Raw genomic sequence first — 24,041 nt, 5'->3', positions numbered from 1 at the left:
GGACCGCGTCTGGGCTTTCTGTTTACCCTCCTCCCCGGGGCAACCCGCTCGCAGCTCCCAGCCCTCCGCCTGAAGGGGAGGGAGAGGCTCCGGGCTCTTCCGGGCCCGAGTCGACTGCTCCCCGTTTGATTTCAGACTCAGGTTAAATCGGACCCAAGCGGCGCTGAAGCCGATCTCTGCCACTCCCTAGCAAAACCGGCCGGGACAGCGGGGGATTGAGGCTTCCTGGTGCGATTGAGGCTTTGGCAAATACCTTCCTAAAACCACGTACGATGCTGTGCATGCCTGTGCATGAGCCCGTGGCGCATCCATGGCTCTTCTCATGAAGGTTGTAAGCATGGGACCTGGAAGGAGAAAATAAAGAGCGATTTGTGTCTCTGCAAGCCCGATACCGCCCTGGCTTGAAGTAATAGGTGTTTCACCAACTTGCGGGTGACCTTCCCTGAGTTATTTTAAGTTTAACAGTATTTTGAAGAAATCGTGACAGTTGCAAAACGAAGGCGGCGTGGAACTAAAAATTAAAAATCGTACGTCCGAGCTCGGTCCCACGGTTTCCCGAGCTGCTCGAAGGTGGCACGTCTGGTAAAGAAACAAACGAGCTGTTGTACCAAGAAGTGATTGTAACTGCTGTGCTGCTGAAGGAGGAACAGGGGCGGGGGGTAGATTAATTACCTGAGAGCTGAGCCGCATTTCACTGAACTGCCCCGGTGCGGGGAAGCTGGGTGTAAGCATCCCTCGGCAAAGCCACAGCGGCAGCCCAGCCTCCCCCAAGGGGAAGCGGACGGCCGAGGAGACCCGCTCCCGCCGCGGCGGGTCCCAAACCTCCACGGGCGTGCTGCGGCGAGAGGTCGGGCAGCAGCGGGCAGGGCGGCGAGGACGGCCCTTCCAGCCCCTGCGGCTGGCGCCGCTCCCGCGGCACGAGTGGGAGACCCTGCCTCCCTCCCCGGACCCCACGCGGGGCCGTGCTCACACATCCCGCGCGTTAGGGACGCAGAAGGGGAAGCAAGGCGGGGCAGCGGGAGGGCTCTGATCTCCTTCCCCGGCGCAAACCCTGGGCACTTTGCAGAGCTACCTGTAGAGATTTAAAGGGGAAAAAGATTTCTCTTCGTTTTGCACTCCTACCGAGTGTCCAACCCCTAGGTATTTCATACATAAACGTTAAAAATAATATACATACGCTTTCATATAACATATTGGAATATGTAATTCATTACAACATAATGTCACATGATGTGTGCTTTATAATTACTTCGTATAAGTTGGCACACTATAAATATGTAGTTGTGCCGTTTATGTACATAAGACATCTATGTAATACCTATATAAAAATATACATAATATGCATATAGATTAAAAAACCCTTATGATTATGTATCAAGCTTATTTGCTTATAAATTATTTTTATATGTAATACGCTTACATTTAATTATAACTACATTATATGCATATAAAAATATGCAAAAGAAATTCACGTTACATTTAGTCTCTATTCATGCTTGTTTCGTATAAGAATGCCTAGAATAGATATTTTATACATATCTTTAAATAGAGAATATATAAAATTACAATATGCAATGATAACACCTTATGAAATTTTACCGTATTCTGTCTCAGTGCATGGCATAGCCATAAGCAAGCCAAGGACAACACTGGGGATGCAGCAGTCAAGCGCCTGCATCCCACGCCTGAGGGAACCGAGATGGAGCCGGGACCAGACACGGAGATAGGGCAAGGCTGGAGCCTGACCACCCTCTTTACAGAAAAGTAAGGGTCTGTGCTACCAACCTTAGTTAGACCTGTATTCCTATTTTAAAAGGTCGTTTTCTCCAAGAACCAGAATTCGATTTAAAATTTTGAGTATTTCCATTACGGCTTATGAAATAACAACAACAACAAACAACAAACACCACCACCAATAATAATAATAATAACAACAATAGTAGTAGTAGTAGTAGTAGTAGTAGTAGTAGTAATAATAATAATAATAATAATAATAATAATAATAATAATATCGGCAGGGAAATAACAGACTTTCCTAGGCTGACCGCACCAAACAAGCAGAATATACTCTCAAATTTAGCAGGGCTAAATGCCTGATTGCTGCAAATCTGCCTCGCGCTGTAGGTCCGGAGCCCCCGTCCGGGCCAGGCCCACGGTGGGGGCTACTCACCCCGTGGGAGGATGGGGGTCCCCGACGCCATCCCGCTCGGCCGCGGGAGCTTCCACAGGCACCTTTTCTTCCGGCAGCAGCGTCGGCTCCAGTGCTCGGAGTCCTCCCTGAAAAGAGTACTAATTGTTAACAACAAACAGCAGCAGCACACATTTCGAGAAAGCCCTAAAAGCATTACGTTTAACGTGGCAGATAACTCGCGCTTTTTATTTTTCATATGGCAGCTGTAATTGAGTACATGTGCGCACACACACAGAGGCACATACACACCGCTCTGCAGCAGGGATTGCGCCCTGTGCACGGCGAGATGCTCCTCGGGCCCGGCTCGGCCATGCGTTCAGCGTTGGTGGGTATTTGGTTTCTATTGCCAAAACTATCAGTTCACCCTCGCACCGCCGCTCCGGCACCTGCCTCATGCACCCAGGCGGGCATTAATTTCTCTCAATTTTGCCTTGCCTGTCGAGGAGGAGTCGCCACGGGAGGGGAAAAGAAAAAGAAAAAAAAAAAAAAAAGCATCTCTCGAAGAGCTGCTTTCATTTCGAAATGGCTGTTTTCACTCACCCGTTTCCCAGGCTTGAAATCCGACTCAGTCCAGCAGAAAACCATTACAGGCTCTTTATTAGCACTGCTGTTAGGGTGACTCCGTACCCAGGCAGAAGAAGGAAAAACTTATATTGCCATCGGCGTTAATACTGTTTGTCCAGCCGAGAGAAGGAGGTGTTTGTCATGGGGGGGGTGTTTCATACGCCTATATTCACCAGCCCTCCCAGGGGCTGCCGCGCTGCCTTCCCTCCCCGCAGCCTTCCCCGCCGGCTCCCTGCAGTCCCGGCGCTCCCCCAGCTCAGCGTCCAGCCGAGCCGTGCCGTGCCGCGTCCAGCCGTGCCGTGCCGTGCCGTGCCGAGCAGGGCCCCGCCACACCCGGGGAGAGCGAAGATGCGCCCGCAGGACCGATACCCTCCCGGCCTATCGCCCTTCCCCGCGCCTCGCACGGAGGTACCCCGCACCCTGGGAGGGGGGATGCGCAGGCAGAGGGGCTCCCGGCGAGGAGGGCGGGACGGGGGGGTAGTGGGACACACACACACACAACCCCCCCGCCGCCCAGAGATCCTCTGCCGGCGGCGGGCCTCGCTCAGCACCGGCTGTCGGGGGGCTCAGCACCCCTCCGGCGGTCCCCGCGACAGCGCCTGGAGCCGGCCCGGGAGGGGAGCGCCGGCAGGTTGCTGGGGGCTTCTCAGCGCTCCTCCGCTGCTCCCCCGCCCCCCCGCTCCAAAATCTCACCCTTCAAACCGAAAACAAAGCGGTCCGGCACCGCGGGGCACGGCCGGAGAGAAGGTCGGGGGAGAGGAAACAGTTAATTACCCGTTTCGGTTACCGGCGGGGGGAGACGAGATCCGCTTTTTTTTTTTTTTTTTTTTTTTTTTTCGCTCCGCTACGCAACGGCCCCGCGTCGCGTTCAAATGACCATGTGACAAGGAAATAGCTGCTTGCCCGGGCCAATACTGGCCTGCGCTTTTAAAGCGGCAGGGATCCGCTAGCCGCCTCCCCGGGGCACCAACGCGGCCCCCGGGGGGACGGGCGGGGGTCGCGGTGAGCGGGGCCGCCGCAGCCCCCGCCCCGCCGAGAGTGTCCCGAGGGGAGCAGGGTCCAAAACCGACCAAACGACAAGAAAAAAAACCAAAATAACACACACACTCCCAAACGGAGCGGGAGGCTGCGTGTTTGGAGGGGACAGACGGGGGGGGGGAGGGCAAGGACATGTCGTCAAGGCTTTATTTGAAAGCAGGGGAGCGCCCTGCGATTGGCCGGCCTCCACGCCCGTTTGGTGGTGGTGCTCCTCGGGGCGAGTTGGTGGGAGGGGAGAGGAGCCGGCGGCCTCCCCCGTCCCCATCCCCCGCCCGCCGGTCCTCCTTCGCCCGCTTTCGAGGCGGGAGCCATCATCATGGGAGGCGTTTAAGGGCGGGGGGGGGGGGGGGGGAGAGGAGGGGGGGGAGGGAAGGAGGGAGGTAAGGCGAAATGGGGAGTCGAAATTAGTCAAACGGAAAAGAAAAAAAAAAAGAAAGAAAAAAAAAGAAAGAAAAAAAAAAAGGGAAGAAAATCCTCTCCAATGAATGGAGGGTGAGAGGGCCGATTCACCGGTGGGGCCCCGCCGGGGAGGTATTTCTAGCGCGGCACGCCGGGGGCTCCCCCGCACCCATGACCCCCCGGATAAGGTGCACCATCCGCTTTCGGCGCGCCCGCAGCCTGCGCCGGGCCCGGGCGCTGGGCTGGCGCATTCTCCGTGGCGTCGTCGGGGCGCTGGGGCGGCGCTGGCCGCCGCGCCTCGCTCTGCTGCTGGTCCTGCGGAGGAGGCGCCGCGGGAGCCCCCGGCCCAGGTAGGGCCCCCGGGGGCGGCGGGGGGGGCGGCCCCGGTCGTCGCGGACGCCGCGACGGGGCAGCGGGAGTGGGAGCGGGAGGCGGTCGCGGCCGCCCCGGGGCGAGCGGGGTGCCCGCTCCCTGCGGCAGCCCAGCCCCGGTCGCACAGCGCCGCGGAGCCCTCTCCGCGCCACATGCTCAGATTGCACCGGGAACACGTGAGATTTGCTCAGGCGTGGGGGTTATTGGTGGTTTTTTTCCTTTCTTTTTTTTTCTTTTTTCTTTTTTTTTTTTTTTTTTAAAGCAGTAGAAAACGACAGGTTCTTGAAAAGTTGCTGAAACTTATATCTGCCTCCCCCCACCCCTTGAGAAGTTTTTCTTTTCGTTTTCTCTATGGCTAATTTAGAAAAAATAAACCCACCACTCCTCAGCAACATTTGCAGACGGTTCCTTGCGAACAAGGAACATAACTATTGCTCTGAAGAGAGAAAATGGCCACTGTTTGCCGAGCGTGTGTTACTTTCCACTGTTGTAAATGACAGTGAAATACAGTGGCCTACTTCGCCTTCCCTCGCTGTTATATAAATATATGCAATAAGGGTCAGAGCGGCCGAGCAGCCTCAGAAAGGGTAATTAAAATACACACGTATAAAGGACCTTGAGAGACACCCGGGGTTCCGGTGTTTTTAGAGAGTTTTTCCTGATTGCAGAGTGCAAAATCGGATAGTTGTGGATCTGCACGGCGCAGCTTAGGCCTCGATCATTACACATAATTAGACACATAATGAAAAATAAAGCAAATATTAATTTTGATAAGTATTTGAGGATTGTTCTGCAAAATCCTCGTCGGGGATCATTAGAGGAGTCCACAACCTCCTCTAATCCAGAGCACAGACTGGAGAAGAACAGAAGTAGAAGAGAAGGAAAGTAGAAATATTTGCCTGAAAAGATCTAAAAAAATAGAGATTATATATTTATATATATATAAAATATATATATATTAAAAAAACTAAACCCTTCAAGCTATAGGAGTCGAGGTGTGGAGATAAAGCAATTCACAGTTTGCCTGCTCCAGTCTCTGGTTAGATCACTTTCAGCACTTTTTGAATATCAAGTGTGGGGAGATACACACACACACACACGCGCGCACACACACACACACACGTATATATATATTTTTATATATATATAAAAAAATCAGAAACAATACCCAGTTTTCCTTGTTACCTTCAAATCCCTCATTTTTTTTGCATTTGTAGTAGGCCTAATTTCTTCGTCTTACACTAAATGGGGGAAAAAGAAACTATAAACTCTGGCTGACCTGAAATACACGAATCTCTAATATAAAACATAAATATGAAGGTGCTGATTATGTCGAAGTCAATTCGCTGTAGCAAGGGCAAAACCCTCTCATGGATCAGGCACTGTGGCAATTTTTTTTCTCTCTATTTCCACACTTGCTGTAAATACTGCTGCTCCCCCCCCCCGCCCCGAGCTTTTCATCGGGTAGATCGAGTTCTTCTAAAATGCCAGTTAGGTCTAAAATAGTCACTGAAATGTGCTGAAAACCTGATTCTGAAGGGGCTGGGGAGGGGTAAGACAAGGGTGTGTGTTTAATGTAAAAAAAGATGAGATTTTTTCCCTTTTGCCTAACCGTACTCCTTCCATAATGGGATGTAACAACATTACAGTCACAAAAGTAATGCATAAATGTTTTGGCAGCTCGGAGACAGCGAACCCCGAACCCATAGTATTTCGGGCCACAGTTTGCAGGAAGAGGGTGGCTTCATATTCGGGTTAGGTGCAAATCTATTTCGGGGGAAAAATAAGTTTGGAAATAAAGAGAAAACAGCTCTTTTTGCCCTTATTTGCTATTTAGAGAGACGGATCCTGTTCTCAAGTTTTTTTCAGAATTAAGTTGCTTATTTAAATAGGTGGAACAAAGAAAATTTTAACACCCCTCGAGCAGTGTTAGAGAGAGAGAGTCTTTCATGGAAACAGCGTCCACGAAGCTGCTTCTGAACCCCGAGTGGGTCCGAGACAGGGACCGACACTCAAAAACTTGCTGATAGAGGCAATCCGAAAGCTACCCACCCGGGCAGAAAATCGGCCGCGCCGCGCCATATTTTTCTTGCAGTATCTAAACCTATTTACCTCTTAGGACGATGGGAGAGATTTTGTTTGTTTTGCCTTTTGTGTGTGTGTGTGTTTATTTGTTATTTGTCTTTGCTTTGTTCTTTGTTTTTTAAGGAAGGCAATATTTTGCCTGACGAATGCTTAATTACTTTTTTGTAAACTGTTAGGAGATTATCCAGAGCCGTTAGGTCGTTTTACTTTCCGATGACTCCATAGCCCAAAACGAGGGACCGAAATAATATGCATCTAAAATTTTCTGGAGGGTGTCTAAGAAAAATGTGAAAATATCTAGGGATATTTTCACAGCTATTTAGGGCAGCATATTACATTCAGAAATGCGCTCTGCGCAAGTTTTTATCACACGACTCGAAAAACAGAAACCGAAGTATTTATTCTTTATTATTGCAGGTTGTTGGGTTGTTTTGGGTTTAGGTTGGGGTTTGGGGGGGTTGGTGGTTTTTTTTTTTTAATTTTTTTTTATTTTCAAGAGAAACCTCTATGGCACAACTTCTAAGGGTCTAAAATTAAGGTGCTAAATTTTCCTGTTCTTACCCAATATGTGCAATGAGGATAATTATCTTTGCAAATGCACCGACATTTTAAGCTGAACAGTAGAAGGATACTGTTCAGCTATTTCTATTCATCGTTTTTGCTTCGTTTTTAGCATAACTCCAAACAACTGTTTTTTCCCTCCTTAATTGTAAATCAGGTTACTTCCATGCAACCTCTCCATTGCACTCCCCACCCCTGCCCCTCGTGCGCCTTTTTTGCCTATTTACAGGCGAGGAAATCCCAATATTATGTTCTCTATAGTTTATCTTTTTGTAGTATTTAATTAACCCCTAAACTTATTACCGAAATACTGGTTAGATGATAAAATGACGTAAACGTTTTGAAATACTTTTTTTTTCTTTCTTTAAAAGGGTAGTACCTTCTAAGCCTTAAATAGGGCATAAGATGGCTGCTTCGGTAACTGAAAATTACCTTTTCCGTCCTGTATGTTATTATCAAAACATCTCAGAACATTTGCAGGATTGCTGTACTGTAGCATTAAAATGGATCAGTGTCAAACAAAAAATGTTTTCAGTGTCAAAGATCTGTATTGTTGAACAGTGGCTTTAAAAAGAAATAAGAGGAGAAATGTAGGCTAGGGAGACTGCTTAACGTGGATCGATTTTTTTTTTTTTTCTTCAGGAAAATATCTTTGCAGTAAGGTTTGTTGGGGAGAGAAGGTTATTTTTCTTCACTTCCCCCAAGACACAAGTGTAATACAAGGGTCGTTTTCAAAACACGTTAGCACAGGCTCGGCTATTATTTCCGTAACTTCAGATATGACCGTGTATTGTTATGTTTTGATTAATTTGAGGTCGTTTGTTGGTACCAGAATTGTGCAAAATAGGATTTGCATTTCTGGGGGAAAAATTCTTATGACTTCAATAATGTAACTTAGAATTGTGTCCTTTTAGTGGCCCAGTAGCTTGATAAGTGGTTTGGAGGTTCAGTAATCATTAGCACTGGACCGTATTTGTTGTTTTACACCATTCTGCAATTTCGTAACTTTTAACAGATTTTAGCAGGGATGGAGATGCAGACAGGCCCTCTGACTCCTGTAGTAACGTCTTCACCTACAAATATGTTGACGTGTGAGTGTATAAATTTTTTTACACTTATATAGTCACAAAAAGACATGTATGCATATATTTATATACACACACACAGATGCATAAAATCCACTGTCAATACTATATCACAGAAAGTGAGATTAGCCAGCGCTAATATGTAACCCTGACGCGCCTCACTATTGATATGAAATTTTAAGACACCTGACACAGGTAACCAAGGCGGTTTTCTCTTTGGATTTATCTCTACGTGGCTACCATTAATGGCAGAGAGCGCACGAAGGACTGGAGGGTACTTTGCCTCTTAATGTCTCAGACTTTACGGACATTTAAAAAATCCACTTTTAAACTTTATTTGTTGATTTTTTTTAATTTATTTTTTTTATTATTTTTTTTTTAATCGCCCGCCAGCCCTGGGGCTCGCTCTGCACCACGCGCTGCAGCGAAACCACGGTGCGTGGGAGCCCGCCGCAGGTCCCCGCCGAGCGGGCATCTCACCCCACCCAAGCCCCTTTCAAATGTCGCACCCTGCTCTTGCGACGTCACTTTCCCCAGAAACTTCGCGAGGGAGGCTCAGAAAGCCCCCAAATGAGGAAATTTCAGTGAACCTCTGACTTGTCTACTCAGGGATAAATCTGTGTTTATTTCTCCTCATCCAAGGATGCCTCTGCCTTTCGGCCGTCGGTACACGTAGAGATAAAATCGCCGTTTTTCCCCTTTCACCACGCAGGGCTGTTCGTGGGCCCGAGCGGCGGGGAGGAGGTTAACGCCGGCGGGAGCAAAGGTGCATCTGCACGGCAGATGCTTCTTCTGTGGCAATCGCGCCGGTTTTCTGCAATTAAAAAGAGGATGTCAGGGAACTGGCATGGGGGGGGGGGGGGGGGGGAGCAAAAAAAAAACAAAACAAAAACCCTAAAAAACTTCCTTAATCTGTTTCTGTATTTGCCCACTTCACTGTCCGACCTCGGCGGTGGCTCCGAAACGCCCCGCTCTCCGCATTGTCCTGCGGCAACGCAGGAGCCTTAAACACCACCACCACCCCCCACCCCCCCTTCGCCTTGCCTCTTACCCAGGCTTGCCCGTAGCTTCGAGGTGGCGGAATAAAACGTTCAAGCCACGGGCCGTGGGTGCTGCGCAGCCCCGCGGGCGCTGGGGCTGATCCCTCGCTTCCCTCGACGGAGGTGGGGGTGTCGCTTGGGCGGGGGGGGGGGGGGGGGCGGTTCACGGGGCCCGCAGCGGCGAGCAGCTTTGTCAAAGAGGGATGAGTGGGAGGAAGGAAAGCAGGGGGAGAAGTCAGGTGCTTGTTTTTTGGGGAACGTTCACAGCGGCAAGGCGAGGCCCCGGCTGCCGGTCTGGAGCCGTACCTTATCCCGGGCGGGTCTCGCTGCGGTTTCCCTGCCCGCGAGAGGCTCCCCCAGGGCCGGGGTGAAGCGGTCCTCTTCTGCCGGGTGCCATTAGGTGGATCGCAGACTTCCTGCGGGCACGGCTCTTTTCCTCATCCGGGCCGCCCGCTCCTGGCCGGCGGCGGGGCGGCGGGACGGACCCCAGACCCACCGCTCGGAGGGGCTCGGGGCAGGGCAGGGCCCCCCTCCGCAGGGAGAAGCCAAATATATCCCCCACACAAGACTCCCTCTCTGCCCCGGGAAGGCTCTGGTGTCTCGTCCCGCTGTCCACCCCCCCCCCCCCGCCCCACGCAAGATAACCGCGGGGCGCCTCCCACCTGCCCGGGCCGGGGCAGCTGCGACCAGCCCGGGCAGCCCGGAGAAGCCGTTTGCCGGTGGGGCTGCGCCCGCCTCCCCTGCCTTCACAGCGCCCGCAACGTGGGAAGGGGTGGGGGGCGCAGGGCCGCAGCCCCCGCCCCCTTCCTTCTCCCGCACCGACGGCGCCCCCGGAGGGAGGCAGCCCGCGCGGGAGGCGCCCCGCGCTCTCGTGGGAGTGCGAAATCGCGCTCCCCCGCGGGGGTGCCGAGCTGCCCCCGGCTCTCAGCTTGCGGAGCGGTCTGGCGGCATCCCGCAGTCCTCCGCCGGCCCCCGGGACCCCGCCGAGGGAGAGTGCGCGGATTTTACCGCAGCCGCCAGCACCGCGCTCCCCTCTCCGCTTGGAGCGGGGGGCGGGGGGATGTTGCAGCGCCCGGCCCCGCCCGGGGTGTGCGCAGGGGGGGTACGCAGGGCCGTGCCTGGGGGCCGGGGGCCGGGGGCCGCCTGCCCCGGGGAGGGACCGGGGGGCCGCCGCTGCCCTCGGGAAGGAGGAGCTGCGGAGCCGCGGCGGGCGAGATCCCTGCCGGGGGAGACGGAAAGCCAGGGGCGTCCGTACGGGTCGGGCCGGCGGGGGGCGATGGAGGGGTCCCCCCGGGGCGACGGCTCCGGCGACCGGCTGTGCAGCGCCGCCGCCCGCGGGGACCGCGAGGCAGTGCGGAAGCTCCTGGACGCGGGCGCGGATCCCAACGGGACCAACTCCTTCGGGAGGACCCCGCTCCAGGTACGGAGCGCCAGATCTGGGGGTGACGGGTGGGGGGAGCTGTCCCCTGCCCCGCTGGCGGGGGAGGAGGGAGGGATTTCGGGTTTTGAATGAATTTTTATTGTTATTACGAGAACCCGACTCCAGCCGCAGCTGCCCGAATACGAGCGGGCGCTTTTCTGAACTAGCCCTCCTGCAAATACTAGACAGAGTTTAGAGGGGCACCGCTGGCAGCAAACGAATTATGCTGGAGGGTACTTAAAAGGAGAAGTGGGACTGCAAAATCCGCTTCCAGATGGGTTCAGGCAGTTGACTGCGCTCCGATCAACTGGTCTTGTTTGTTTGTTTGTTTGTTTTAAATATAGCCTTAATGAGTCTTTTTCCCCGAGGAAATCGAAGTGGGGTCCCTTACTAGTATTTTCGTGTGAAAGAACGGCACAGAAGACGGCGTAGAAATTGTCGCTGAGTAGAAATTGTAACTTGAAACTAGGTATTTATTAGCAGTCATCACTATTATTAGTAGTATTTTTAATATTCAGTATTCATCAGTCGTGGTAGTATTCATTGATAGATATTATAAGTACCAGTGTGTAGTGGAGTTGCTTTCCAGGCATTTTGAGAGCTAGACGTGTGTTATATAAATCGACATATTTAAGCTGAAAGTTTTTAAATGTTCATTGAACGATTAATGTACTGTGATTTTAAACTGGAGGTTTGTATTTCACGAAAAGGTTTTCTTGAGTTGTCATTTGAAGCAATATATTTAATGATTCACCAGCTAAGCTGAACAGCCATTTTGGTCCTTGCACCTTATATAGAAAAGGAAATATCTTTCTAAAGTAAGTTACTGAGAAGGGCGCTGAGAAAATTGTTCGTTTTGTTTCTGTTGTAGGTTCAAATTCCAGATGAAAAGGGTCTCCAAATTGTTGTAAATTTTCTTTCCTCCCCTCATTTTAGAGTGAGACTAAGTTCTGTTTCCCTTGCCAGCACTTTGCAAAATGGCTGCCACTCTGACATGTGGAGTCTCTTTATCTGTCTGAAAAATGTAACCTCTATAGGAATTTATAAATGAAATCTATAAGCATTTTCGCGCTTATGTTGTAAATAAAACCAAATATTCGTAGTCCCGTAACCAACTTCTCTCGAGAAAGAAAATAATGACAAAACTTATTATCTCAAGGTATTTTCTACAGTGTTAAGGTTCAATTTATGGAGGTAAAAATTCCATTGAAAATGACCAGGAGAATGTGGGAAGTATTACCCCAAGTGTCATTTTCTTTTTTCTGTTTGTTGTTTTTGTTTGGTTGGTTTTGTTTTGTCTTTGTTCAATCGTGCATGACCACACCTTGCCAGAAATTTCTGCTTTCCGTTCTGCATGCTGCAGAGTGGCATTAGGGTTCGGCAGGAAAGTTTTGTGCGTTACCCGTGGGCACTCAGCAGCTTTCCTTGCTCCTGTGAGAAGACGCACAGGTTTAGCCGGAGCTGAGGGAGAGAGAAACGGCTTGATCCAGAACTCAGGAGGGGGGAAATCCACACCGGGCACACTATATATGGTACAATAAATGATAGATATAAATGGCATATATAAACGGCATATATATTATATGTATATATATATGTACACACATATATACATGTATATACATATGTGTACATATATATATGTGTGTGTGTATATACACACCCCACAAGTACCATATATACCGTGATATATATAAATGGTATAAAATGTGGAACAGAACACACACGTATGTAGTACCTAGTCTGGAAATCACACGCATCGTAGCTAATATTTTAATTTATCATAGAATCATAGAATACCTCAACTTGGAAAGGACCCGTAAGGATCATCGAGTACAGCCGTGTGCATTCATGCAGGTCACAGCTACAAATAGCTGACACGGGAAAATTATGCCCAAAAGACACCCCAGCCCCGCAGCCTCCCAGCCCCCAGCCGCCGACCCCCGGCCCTCCGCGGTCCTCTTCCGCGGCTCCCCGCGGCGCTCCGCGGCGCGGGCGGGCGGGCGCGGCGCTGACGCTGTCTCTCCCCGCAGGTGATGATGCTGGGCAGCCCGCGGGTGGCCGAGCTGCTGCTGCAGCGCGGAGCCGACCCCAACCGCCCCGACCCGCGCACCGGCTGCCTCCCGGCCCACGACGCGGCCCGCGCCGGCTTCCTGGAGACGCTGGCGGCGCTGCACCGCGCCGGGGCGCGCCTCGACCTGCCCGACGGCCGCGGCCGCCTCCCCCTCGACGTGGCGGCGGGGGGCCCGCACGGACCGGTGGGCCGCTACCTGCGCCACCCGCCGCCCCTCCCCGTCGCCGCACCGGGAGCCGGGCCGGCCGCGGAGGGGGCTGAGCGCTGACCCACCCCCGGCCGCCCCCTCCGCCCCACCCGCTGTCCGCCGGCCGCCCTCGCTGCAGCGCCCGAAGCCCCGGCGGCAGCCGTCCGCCGCCACCCCCCGCCGAGACCCTCTCCCTTTGTCCCCTGAGAGCATCTCCGCGGCCGGGCCCGGGCGGGTGCCCCCGCCGTCGGGGCACCCAGCGAGCGCTCGCCACTGGCGGTGCTGCCAGTGGAGCCCGGCTGCTGGGGAGGGTCTTCCTCTGTCCCTCTGCCCCGAGCTCCTCCCGCACGCCCCGGGCACTCCGTGTCCTGCTTCTGCGAGGCCCCGCATGCTACTGAATTTTCTAAGAAAAAGCAGAAAGAAGCAAAACACGGCTGCGGGGAGCGCTCCCGGTCCTCCCCCCTCCCCGGCGGGCGGAGGACGAGCAGCAAACGGTTCTCCGGTGCTCCAGGGGGGGAAAAATAATAATTTCGTCGTTTCCCCCCTCCATTTATTTTTAAATTGGTGCCGTTTAGAGAAGTGAGAACGCTCCGCTTCCCTTCGCGGCTTGCTCGCTGCCCTGCAAGCCACTGCCTTGATCTCCATGGGATACTTGTCTTATTCACGACGGTACTGATTTTATTCGTTATCGCACAGTCCTGGAGAGATTTGCATTTTAGTGATACCTTAAGATTCTTTTATATAGCGCTTCGAAATAGTGAACACCTTGGCCATCCCGTTTACAAATTTAGTTCATCTTTAAATCTTCTCCCCTTATCACCCCGCTCAACTTAGAAAGTCTTAAAATGTTTAACACCGATCGAGATTACAATTTGGGAACTACTACAAATACTCTGTATAGACGTATTTACGGAAGGCTATTCATGTGAGAAACCAATTGGTAGTCGTTTAGTTACTGCGTAGTTTTACGTTCATTCAGAATATCTGGGCAACGAGCTCTGTATTTTTAAGACAGCTTTCTAAACCAGATAAACCAAATATCTCTAAACCAGATATTTGGAAACAAAAACAAATGACCGAGCTTGGTTATAAATCTGAATCTCTTCACACGCCTTGCCGTCGTCTACCCAATGTTCGTACTACTTATGTGCGGTGAAATACCTGTTATTATTCAACAGCAAAATATCAAAGAGGTTGGCTTAAAGAAAAATAATCCTTGTGTTCAACTATTAAACGGTCCGGTACGCAGCACTACTCAGTGTTGGGCGGTGTTATTTATTTCGATTTTGTTCGTCGCTTACATTTTTTGTGTCTGTGCATGAATACACACAACACGTTCACGCAGGTCGAATACACAGGGCTTATACGCAGATGTGTATTATTCACGCACATATATACTCGAGTTAAAAACATCCCCGAAACTCGTTAATTTCCTTATTTAAAACAACGCTTACAGAGCAACAGGAAAGTTCAACTGCACTTCGTACCTTCGCACGACTTTACGATCCTGTTAAGAGCGGAAGTTTTTTTTTTTCTTTTCCTGCTAAAAAACCGATGGCAAGCAAACACTGCAGAATAAGGCACCACGGGCGCATACTATGCCTGAAGGCTGCTTTTTTCCCGCTTCCCGCAGACACGTTGGCATTTTAGTTGCCCGTGCTTAGGAGGGCACTTCGCTCAGGGCACGGACCGCGAGGCCAGAAGAAGGGCTCCGATGCCCCGTCGTTTCGCCTCTAGTTTACCAAGGAAAGACTTTCTGGCGCTCATTTCTTTAAAATAGAAGGGGGGGGGGAATCACCCTCCCCTCAAAAAAAAAGGTTATTTCCTAGCTCTTTGGGGGCCAAATCGAGAGCGACCCCCGCCTCCGGAGGGCGTTTGGTTTGGCGGCCGGCCGGAGACGTGTCAGCAAGACGGTCTGGGGCGGGAGCAGGGCGGGTGGGACGAACGTGTTTTTCTTTTTCTCCCCCGACCCACCCCGGCTCGCGTGCAGGCAGGAGCCCAGCTCAGCCTTGCGATGCTTGGGCCTGAGGGCGGGTGACGGTCCCAGCCGTCCAAACTGCCGGCGGACCCCGGCCGGCGCGGCGGGGCGCGGAGCATCCCTGTCTTCTCGGCTCACCGCTACCCCCCGGCCCCCCACCGCCCCCCGCCCTGCCCGCAAGCTAGTCACCGAAGGAGCCTCCTTCCCCGTGGGACGGAGGGCCAGAGCCCCGGGGAGTCCCTTCAGAAACATGGCAGGGGAGCGGCATTCTCACCGGGATGCCCACGGGGTTTCCACGCAGCCTCTCCCCACCCGGGAAAGCCGCGCCAAAAGAGCGTGACTTTCCCATGGGCTTTGGCCCCGGAGCTGCCGAAGCCCAAAACTTCCTTGGGAGGTCATCCGAAGAGGATGAAGAGTCTTTGGGACGGAGTTATGCACGGTGATTTCGGAGGTGGTGTAAGTGCAGTACGTGACTGAATGGACAAGGCATTCACCGACTGAGCAACGCTCCTTTTACTGCTGCCACCACGAACAGGGAAGCAGAGGAAGAATTTGCACTGCTTAGGAAAGTATAGAAAAAGGTTTTCCCTCCAAGTGTCCAGCCCAACCTTTCTGAAAAAATATTTGCAACTTTTTTGTCTCTATAAAAAGTCTTTAAAAAGATAGGTTCATCACATCGAGGTAGCAGCTTTATGCTGCTTTCCTTTCTGTCGCAAACATTCACTCTTTGGACAAGGAGCCAGCAGCACTATGTGTTATAAAGAACACTTCAGTTGTGTGTGAACCCCAGCATCTGAATAATTTGACTAGATGTATTCCATTGTGGTGTCCTCTGTCAAGCTTTTTTTTTTTTTTAATAAAAATACCTTCAGGTGTAATGGCACTTAGAAAAACAAAGTGTTTTCTATCACACATTCTGGAAGTTTACTCTTTGAGAACCTGACTCCCAAGCTTTACAACAGGCATCATCCCCTTTAAATTCACCTACATTTACCAAAGTTTATTGTGTCTGAGGGTCTATAGACTTTGCATATTGTGTTCACAGCCTTTGAAAGCTTCACAGAAGTGAAAAACAGAAAGCATTTTAGGAAAGAAAGTCATCACCTGACCTTGCCTGGGCCAAAGGAAATACGTTAACCTCACTGCCTACTTATGTAGAAAATAAGCCTCAAGCACTGTGAGTCTCAGGAGGAAAATGGAAATGCTCAGAGCCCTCATAGAAGAAAGTGAGGAAATTGAAGATGTAAGCCACAGGACCTGGTGCTGGAGAGAGGATCTCTGAAGACAGTCATAGGTCCTGAATAGGCCTGAAGACAAGACAAGACAAGAGCTCTGATGGGGCAATTACTCCCAGCAGAAGAGATGAGGGTGGATCTACCTAGTGGTTCTAGATTTTTTTTTTTTTTTAAATCAGGTCTCAATCAATCCTAATCTGACACTCACTGAAGTAATTAACCATTTCTTTCTCTTTTTTTTCTTTTTTTTTTTTTTTTTTCTTTCCCAAACTTACAGGAAAAAGAGGTAGGAATACTTTAATATACTGTATGTACAGAAGTTAAGACAGAACACTCTTTTTCTCTGTGGAAAACAGACCAGACAACAAATTTATCCACATTTCTCTCTCTTTGTTACCATGTACTTATAAGTACCTGCATGCTTTTGGTAGAAACACTTGCTAAGAAAGTGTTTCTGTGCTGGAGAAAGCCCAAGAAGGGGAAGTGAAACGAGAGGTGGTCCTTAGGAGTTGAAAACCAAGAACCTTGCAACTAGAGGCTTCAGGTTGCCTCACAGAAAGGCACACAGATCTTTGCCACTAGACCCAGCATTGCTCTTGGTAGCGAGTGTAAGCTCAGGACTGAGGGTGGGCTGTGAGAAGCCCTGTTTGCACCTACTGCTCCAGCCAGGGGCTGTGCAACCAGGGAGAGGGTTTCCACAAAGGACCAAGGGGACAAAACTTTTAGAGTTCAGCTCACATCACCAGCAGAGGTCATTTCCTACCACCAAACTAGGTAGCTCATGCTGCCATTGATGTAGTCACTCTTCTCAGGAAGCAGCCTCCTACATGTGATTTCTGAACAAAGACATTACTACTTGAGGAGGTAAGAGTGTCAGTCTAGAACATAAGAGTTTCACCTCCCAGGTGGGGAAAGTCCCAAGATAAGCATCTTTTTCTCTACATGGTGCTGGTGGTTGACAGCACAGACTGGGTAAAAAGGTAAGAAAACAGACACGTTGAGAGCTGGGAGGATGGGGCAGAGGCACAGGGTGTCCAGAACAGGGGGAAAAGAGGCAGGTCCAGCTCAGGGAAGAGGTGCCTGGAGAAAAGGGAGACAAACATGGCTGAGTCTGCCTCAGCCTGAAAGGATGCGCAACAGATATTTATCTCTACCCCACTCCATCCCAACCCAGGTCGATGGTTTTGTGTGGTTTCTAAAACAAAGCTCATCCCTGCAGACATCCAACGCACATGGCTGATGAGCAGTGGTACTTACAAGTAGACAGTGGACCCTGTTTGGCGGAAATCATGGGAGAGAGGGCATTCCTTGCTTCCAGAGATCAAGCATTTGAACACTGCTAGCTTCACCTTTTTTTACATCTGTTTTCACCTTAGGCCCCGAGCAGCCCAAGGGACAGAGGGGGAAATGAGAGTCAAGCCAAAGTACTAATAACGCCATGGGGTGGAGAATTTGCATCAAATATGGATCAGGTCCAAGGACAGAGCTGATACTACTGTCCTCCTCACATGCACTTTAAGGGGCAAGCAACTCCTACCATCACCTTCCTCCTACTGGCTTATCTTGCTGGCTTATCTTCAGGCAGATGTGAAAGAATGATTTTAAATGTTTGACCGTGGTATCAAAACAAATAAAATGTATTTCAGAAGCTTCTTACACAGTGGATAAAAGCCATACAAAAGCTGCTTCCTATAAAGAACTAATTAATAAAACACAGATTCTAAGGTCAAATTAAAAGATCTCCATGAGATCAAATGTCTTCCTCCTTGTGCTAGAGGAACCAGACTGTAGGAAACCAAACAACTGGACAGACTTAATCTGTCCTGTAAGATATGTTTCACTTACTGCAGGCATTGTTCTTGGTTCCATGTGTTGATAAATCTGGGGATTGAACATTGTGCCCAAACTTCTCTTTTTTTTTTCTCTTTTCAAGGTGTACGTAGAAGCCACTGGGTTTTTTTAACTCATGTTGTTCCCTTAAGCAATACTATTCAACACAGTGGACATCAAGATATTTTACAGCTTTGCATCATCCATTTCTTTTCTACAGCTGTAAAGAAGCACACAAGCTATTACGATTTATGAATGTACTTCATTTGCATATATGCTCCTTCTGTGGTTGTTTTCAGTAAATGTTCATGCAGTTCTGTTCACTGGTAGCAAGGCAAACTGTTTCACCAAATGTCAAACTAAATAATGTGCAGAAAAAACCCGATTCCATGAGGAATGCCTGCCCTAAGGCAGGACATTTGAAAATACTGAGAGGTGTATGTATCCAAAAAGAACATCCTGCAAACAGACTAGTCCAGCAAGCTGGTTCACAAAAATTATACGCAGAAGTTCCTTTCACATTTCATGTCAGTCAACAACAATTTCTAGAAAATCCCAGCCTACATAACCATGGAAAAAATAGATGATGTTAATTAAAAAATGGAGAAACTCAGATTTATTCTACACGAATTTAAAACATTGTTTTCTGATATTGCTACTGAGACCATAAGGCATTTATCTTGCTCTGCCCTGAGTAGAAGACTGAGTCAGAAAATTCGTAGTGTTGTTCATACCTGCCTAAGGTTTCTGGAAGCGGGTTATATATTCAATGGTAATCACAAGAGCAACAATGTTATTCCTTACTGCTTGGTTTCATGAGAATAAAATTGAAAGGCAATAGAAAATACAGATACAGAGTTAAGTGCGGGCTTTCTTACCTACACAGAATCTTTTTACCGTCTTTCAGTAAAAAGATCAAACTAAGGTTATTTTCTCCCATACAGTTTAACAAAGATCGAGAGATCCAGATGGCTAGTTGTGTTTTAGGAATTAGGCTGTCGAACAATGACTTTATTGTTCATTTACAAGAATTAGCAGAAAACAGACAATCCAAAGTTTGATTTTTTCAGCCTAAAGTTTTTCCCATAGAAATAGGGTCAATTCCAGAATCAGTTCAAGACTGCTGAAAACTAAATTGCTTTTCTTTTCGAGTTCAGTTCCAGGGCAGCTGGCAGACTTCATTTTTCACAGGTGCTGTAAGAAAAAGCCCTTTCCTCCTGCCACTCGGCCATGCAGCTCCATTGCGCCAATGCCACATTGCACCCTTTCATGACCTGCTTTAACTCGCTAATATGGTAGAAGCTGTTCCATTTGGGGAAATTACAACATCTTTTTTTTTTTTTGCTGGTTCTGTGAACTGATGAAACCTAAAGAGGAGTTTGGTGTGCATAGGAGCCAGAACAAAAATAAGCAGCAGGGAGGGGTAGGAGAGATGGGGAACAGCAGATGCACTGTACGGAGTTGAAAAATCCCACGAATACCTGTGAATAATTCTAGATGGGAATCTTTGTAATCTCCTAAATTCATGCAGCTGGGCCTCCTCTGACACCCTGATGTTCAGACAGAAAACATATTTCCAAGTATGCCTAGTCACGAATGGCTTTGCATCACAAATTGCCTGAGCCAATTCATAGCAAAGGTGGTGGAGAATTTGACAATTATCTAAATAAGCAATTGCAAACTTTTGCAAAAAAGTGATTAAACGTTAATTTGAATTCTCTTGCACTGTCCTGCTTCAGTCAGTACTGCAATGACAGTGGGGAGAGGAAGCAGCCGTTAAAACAGTTAAGCCATAGTTTCCGTCTTAGAGGGCTGATCCCGCCCAGTGCTGAGCACCTCCTGAATTAATTTCTCCCCTTACTGATACTCAGCTGGTTTCAATAAACAAAATATTCTCTTACTGGTTACAGTTCTGGGAACCCCAACTACTCTTGGGTCTGTTTTGAATACTAATATAAAAACTAAATTCTGATGTCACATGCCACCTGTGCTGGTGCTGAGAGATGCTTTGGATGTTGTTAGTGTGAAACAGTGTGAAGTGTTTGCTAAGTGAGAATGAGATATGAGTGGGCAATGTTACGTTAGCAAGATAGATCAATGTTAGGCTGCACAGGATGATTTAGAGGAAACAGAAAAGGGAGAAAAAGGATAAATCTAATGGCCTGCCTCATGGTCTAGTTTGTACCATATTCGAATCTGCAATATTGCATTGGCATCAGTACATTACACTGTTAACACACACACTGGAGGATGCTCCAAGCAAAATAAATGGAGATCTCCTCCAAGAGAAAAGGACTTTAAAAGCCTTGGGTAGCTGGGGTAATCAAAATACAACATCCAAACAATCAGTGAGAAGCAGGGTAGGACATAATAGCAACTCCAGAGTTGGAGAGAGCAAACGCTCATGACACAAGTTAGCGTGGGGTGCTGGCTTGGAAAATAGACAAGGGCTGTTTGGGTCTGAAAGCTGCCGAGTCCAGATCCAGAAGTCTCTTCAGTCAAAGCGGAAGGAGATCTGTCGCCTGTGACACATGTGCCAAGACGAAGCAGAACTCCTAACGAATGCCACTGGAGGGCCAGTCGGACAAAAGCTCCTGCGAGTGGGTGTATGTCTTCCTCTTGCATTTGTTACTTGCATGTTGAACTTACTCTGCAGTGACACTTCTGCTTGTGGTCTGTGTGGATCTAGACATTTCATGTAGTTCCAAGCTCTGGCATTTCCTTTGGAGTCCAGTGGAAAATTTTACAAGGAATCGGTTGGCTACTGATTCTGTATTTCCCAGTCCTTGGCTAATACTTGCATGCCTCCTGCTTTGTGCACCTGTGCTATTTACAATCACTGACTTCCATTCAGTCTCCCCTCCATATACGTGGGGAAGAAAATTAGGACTTCAGCATTTATTTCTAATATACCCACTGCTTCCCATCTGCATTTCTCTATTCTCCCCAAGGGAAACGCTGCACAGGAGCATGAGAGACTGACCTGGTGTTTAACAGCTCTTGCTGGCTCTAGGGGTGATCTCTCTCCCCCAAAAGCCTTGAAAGCATTCAGGCCATGCAAATCAAGGAGTTAGTTTAGGACAATTCCACTGGAGAATGAGAAGTAGGCTTGAAAAACGTAAGGTTAAATTTCATCAGCTAACACTTTACTAGGCTTTCCATGGTTCTAATCCATTTTGCATGAGACATGCAATTTACTCACAGAGAAGCTGCTTCATTTGCTTCGGTGCTCACTATTTAAGTACCTGTGTTGAAGTAGTTCATTGTTTAAATGAGGCTTTACAATGTAAGGGTTTGGGAAACATACACAGAGAAACCAGTCAGGTCCTGAAAGGTCCTGCTGAAAGCTTTGTTAATTTTTGTGAGAGACAATATTTGGTATAAGAGATGTCAGTGTAAAACTGTAGTGGTAAGTGTATAACAGGTTATGTTTAACACACGGAAGACACAATGTTTCTGTAAGAGGAGCAGTGACAGCAGTCAACCTTGAGAGGCATTCATTTTAGAGTCAGAGGTGTTTGAAAACTAGGCAACAGCAACAATTTAGCATCCTATATGCTGGTAAGCCATTTACCAAGCCAAGACGTGATTTTCCAAGAACCTCAAGGTAGTATTTGTTAACACTGATTCTGATGTTACGATACAGGAGCAGTGTAAATACTACGCACCAGAAGAAGGTACTCCAAGTCCATCACAGCAAATGGGATTGGATAATCGTTGTAAAAAATAAAATTGTCATGGAGAGACAGTCAAACAGAAGAGAGGTAATTTCCATCAATGAAGTCCTCTGCGCGTCATTTTCTCACTCTTGTCAAACCAGAGACATTTTGAGTCTATGAATGGCCACTGTTCTCTGCTAGAATGTTGTCCTGGTTTCGTCTGGGCTAGAATTAATTTCTTTCCTAGTAGCTGGTACAGTGCTGTGTTTTGGATTTAGGATGAGAACAAAGCTGGTAACACACCGATGTTTTAGTTGTTGCTAGGTAATGCTTACACTAGTCAAGGACTTTTCAGCTTCCCATGCTCTACCGACTGAGAAGGCTGGAGGTGCACAAGAAGCTGGGAGGGGGCACAGCCAGGACAGCTGACCCCAACTGGCCAAAGGGACATTCCATACCATGTGACGTCATGCTCAGCATATAAAGCTGGGGGAAGAAGGAGGAAGGGGGGGACGTTTGGAGTGATGGTGTTTGTCTTCCCAAGTCACCATTACGTGTGACGGAGCCCTGCTTTCCTGGAGATGGCTGAACACCTGCCTGCCGACGTGAAGTAGTGAATGGATTCCTTGTTTTGCTTTGCTTGTGTGTGTACCTTTTGCTTTCCCTATTAAACTGTCTTTATCTCAACCCATGAGTTTTCTCACTTTTATCCTTCTGATTCTCTCCCCCATACTACTCGGGGGGAGTGAGCGAGCAGCTGTGTGGTACTCAGTTGCCGGCTGAAGTTAAACCACAACAAATGTTTACTTGGTTTTAGTAATACAGTACATTAAATTTTTATCTTCTTGTTCTCTATCATACCTGCAGTACTTCCTACAATAAATATGATACCTTTCTTAGGACTGTTTAGAAAGACAATTAAAACCAGTTTTTTGGCCTATCTTTATATAATTAAACATTACCTAAGCTTTTCTTGCCAGTTACCATCTTCCTTGTGTAGTCTGCTGGATAAATGTCTCCCAGTACATTTCAGAGTATAAAACGTATGCTAAACTTTGCAAAAACACACTACACACCACCACGTTACTGACTTTACATTAATTCTGCATGAGACACCTTCAGATACCAAGCCTATGTTGACAGAGCAAATAGGTATTACAGAATCATGGAATGGTTTGGGTTGGAAGGGACCTTTGAAGCTCATCTAGCTCAATCCCCCTGCCATGGGCAGGGACATCTTTCACTAGATCAGGTTGCTCAAAGCCCCATCCAACCTGACTGGACACTTCCAATAATGGAGCATCCACAACCTCTCTGGGCAACCTGTTCCAGCGTCTCACTGCCCTCATCGTAAAAAAATTCTTATGTCCAATCTAAATCTACCACCTTTCAGTTTAAAACTGTTGCCTCTTGTCCTGTCACTACAGACCCTGGTGAAAAGTCTCTCTCCATCTTTCTTAATGAGAATGGCTTTAAATATTGAAAGGCTGCAATAAGGCCTCACTGGAGCCTTCTCTTCTCCAGGCTGAACAACCCCAAACTCTCAGCCTTTCCTCACAGGAGAGGTGTTCCATCCCCCTGATCATTTTCATGGCCCTCTTCTGGACTCACTCCAACAGGTTCGTGTCTTTCTTATGCTGAGGGCTCCAGAGCTGGACGCAGTACTCCAGGTGGGGTCTCACCAGAGCAGAGCAGAGGGGCAGAATCCCCTCCCTCGACCTGCTGGCCACCCTTCTTTTGATGCAGCCCAGGGTATGATTGGCCTTCTGGGCTGTGAGCGCACATTGCTGGCTCATGTCCAGCTTTTCATCCACCAGCAGCCCCTTCTCGGCAGGGCTGCTCTTGATCCCTTCATCCCCCAGCCTGTATTGATACGGGGGGTTGCCCCGACCCAGGTGCAGGACCTTGCACTTGACCTTGTTGAACCTCATGAGGTTCACATGGGCCCACTTCTTGAGCTTGTCCTGGTATCTCTGGATGGCATCCCATCCCTCTGGTGTGTCAACTGCACCACTCAGCTTGGTGTCATCTGCAAACTCAATCCCACTATTTTATGTCATTGATGAAGATACTACATAGTACTGGTCTCAGTACAGACCCTTGAGGGACACCACTTGTCACTGGTTTCCACCTGGACATGTAAATCTTTGGATGTGGCCATCCAGCAAATTCCTTATCCTTACCCAGCATTATCATCTAGCCTTGCATATGACGATGAAGAATTTATACCAGAAATGTCTAATAAAAAACACTAGCGACGGACCTGCTCTGTGCCATGCTGTCCTGTGACACTGTAAGTACTCAGTATCTAAAACAAGAAAAT

General features: G+C 48.8%; 1 protein-coding gene across 1 annotated transcript; it reads left to right on the top strand.

Annotated features, from left to right (window-relative positions):
- The first annotated feature begins 10,611 nt into the window (after positions 1 to 10,611).
- Positions 10,612 to 13,135, top strand: LOC143172961 (cyclin-dependent kinase 4 inhibitor B-like). The gene is made up of 2 exons (XM_076362879.1): positions 10,612 to 10,755; positions 12,789 to 13,135. The coding sequence occupies exons 1-2, from the start codon at positions 10,612 to 10,614 to the stop codon at positions 13,095 to 13,097; spliced, it is 453 nt and encodes a 150-aa protein (XP_076218994.1). The 3' UTR covers positions 13,098 to 13,135.
- Positions 13,136 to 24,041: the final 10,906 nt, after the last annotated feature.

The sequence above is a fragment of the Aptenodytes patagonicus genome, chromosome Z (genome assembly GCF_965638725.1).
Source record: "Aptenodytes patagonicus chromosome Z, bAptPat1.pri.cur, whole genome shotgun sequence".
Lineage (NCBI taxonomy): Eukaryota > Metazoa > Chordata > Aves > Sphenisciformes > Spheniscidae > Aptenodytes > Aptenodytes patagonicus.
The sequence above is the reverse complement of the archived record's forward strand: the minus strand, read 5'-3'. Positions and strand labels throughout refer to the sequence as shown.

What these genes read in the sequence shown, in the direction of transcription:
- LOC143172961 (XM_076362879.1), top strand. Translation starts at nt 10,612, where the DNA reads ATGGAGGGGTCCCCCCGGGGCGACGGCTCCGGCGACCGGCTGTGCAGC. An exon ending in TCGGGAGGACCCCGCTCCAG is followed by an intron (nt 10,756 to 12,788) that starts GTACGGAGCGCC and finishes CTCTCCCCGCAG; the next exon opens with GTGATGATGCTGGGCAGCCC.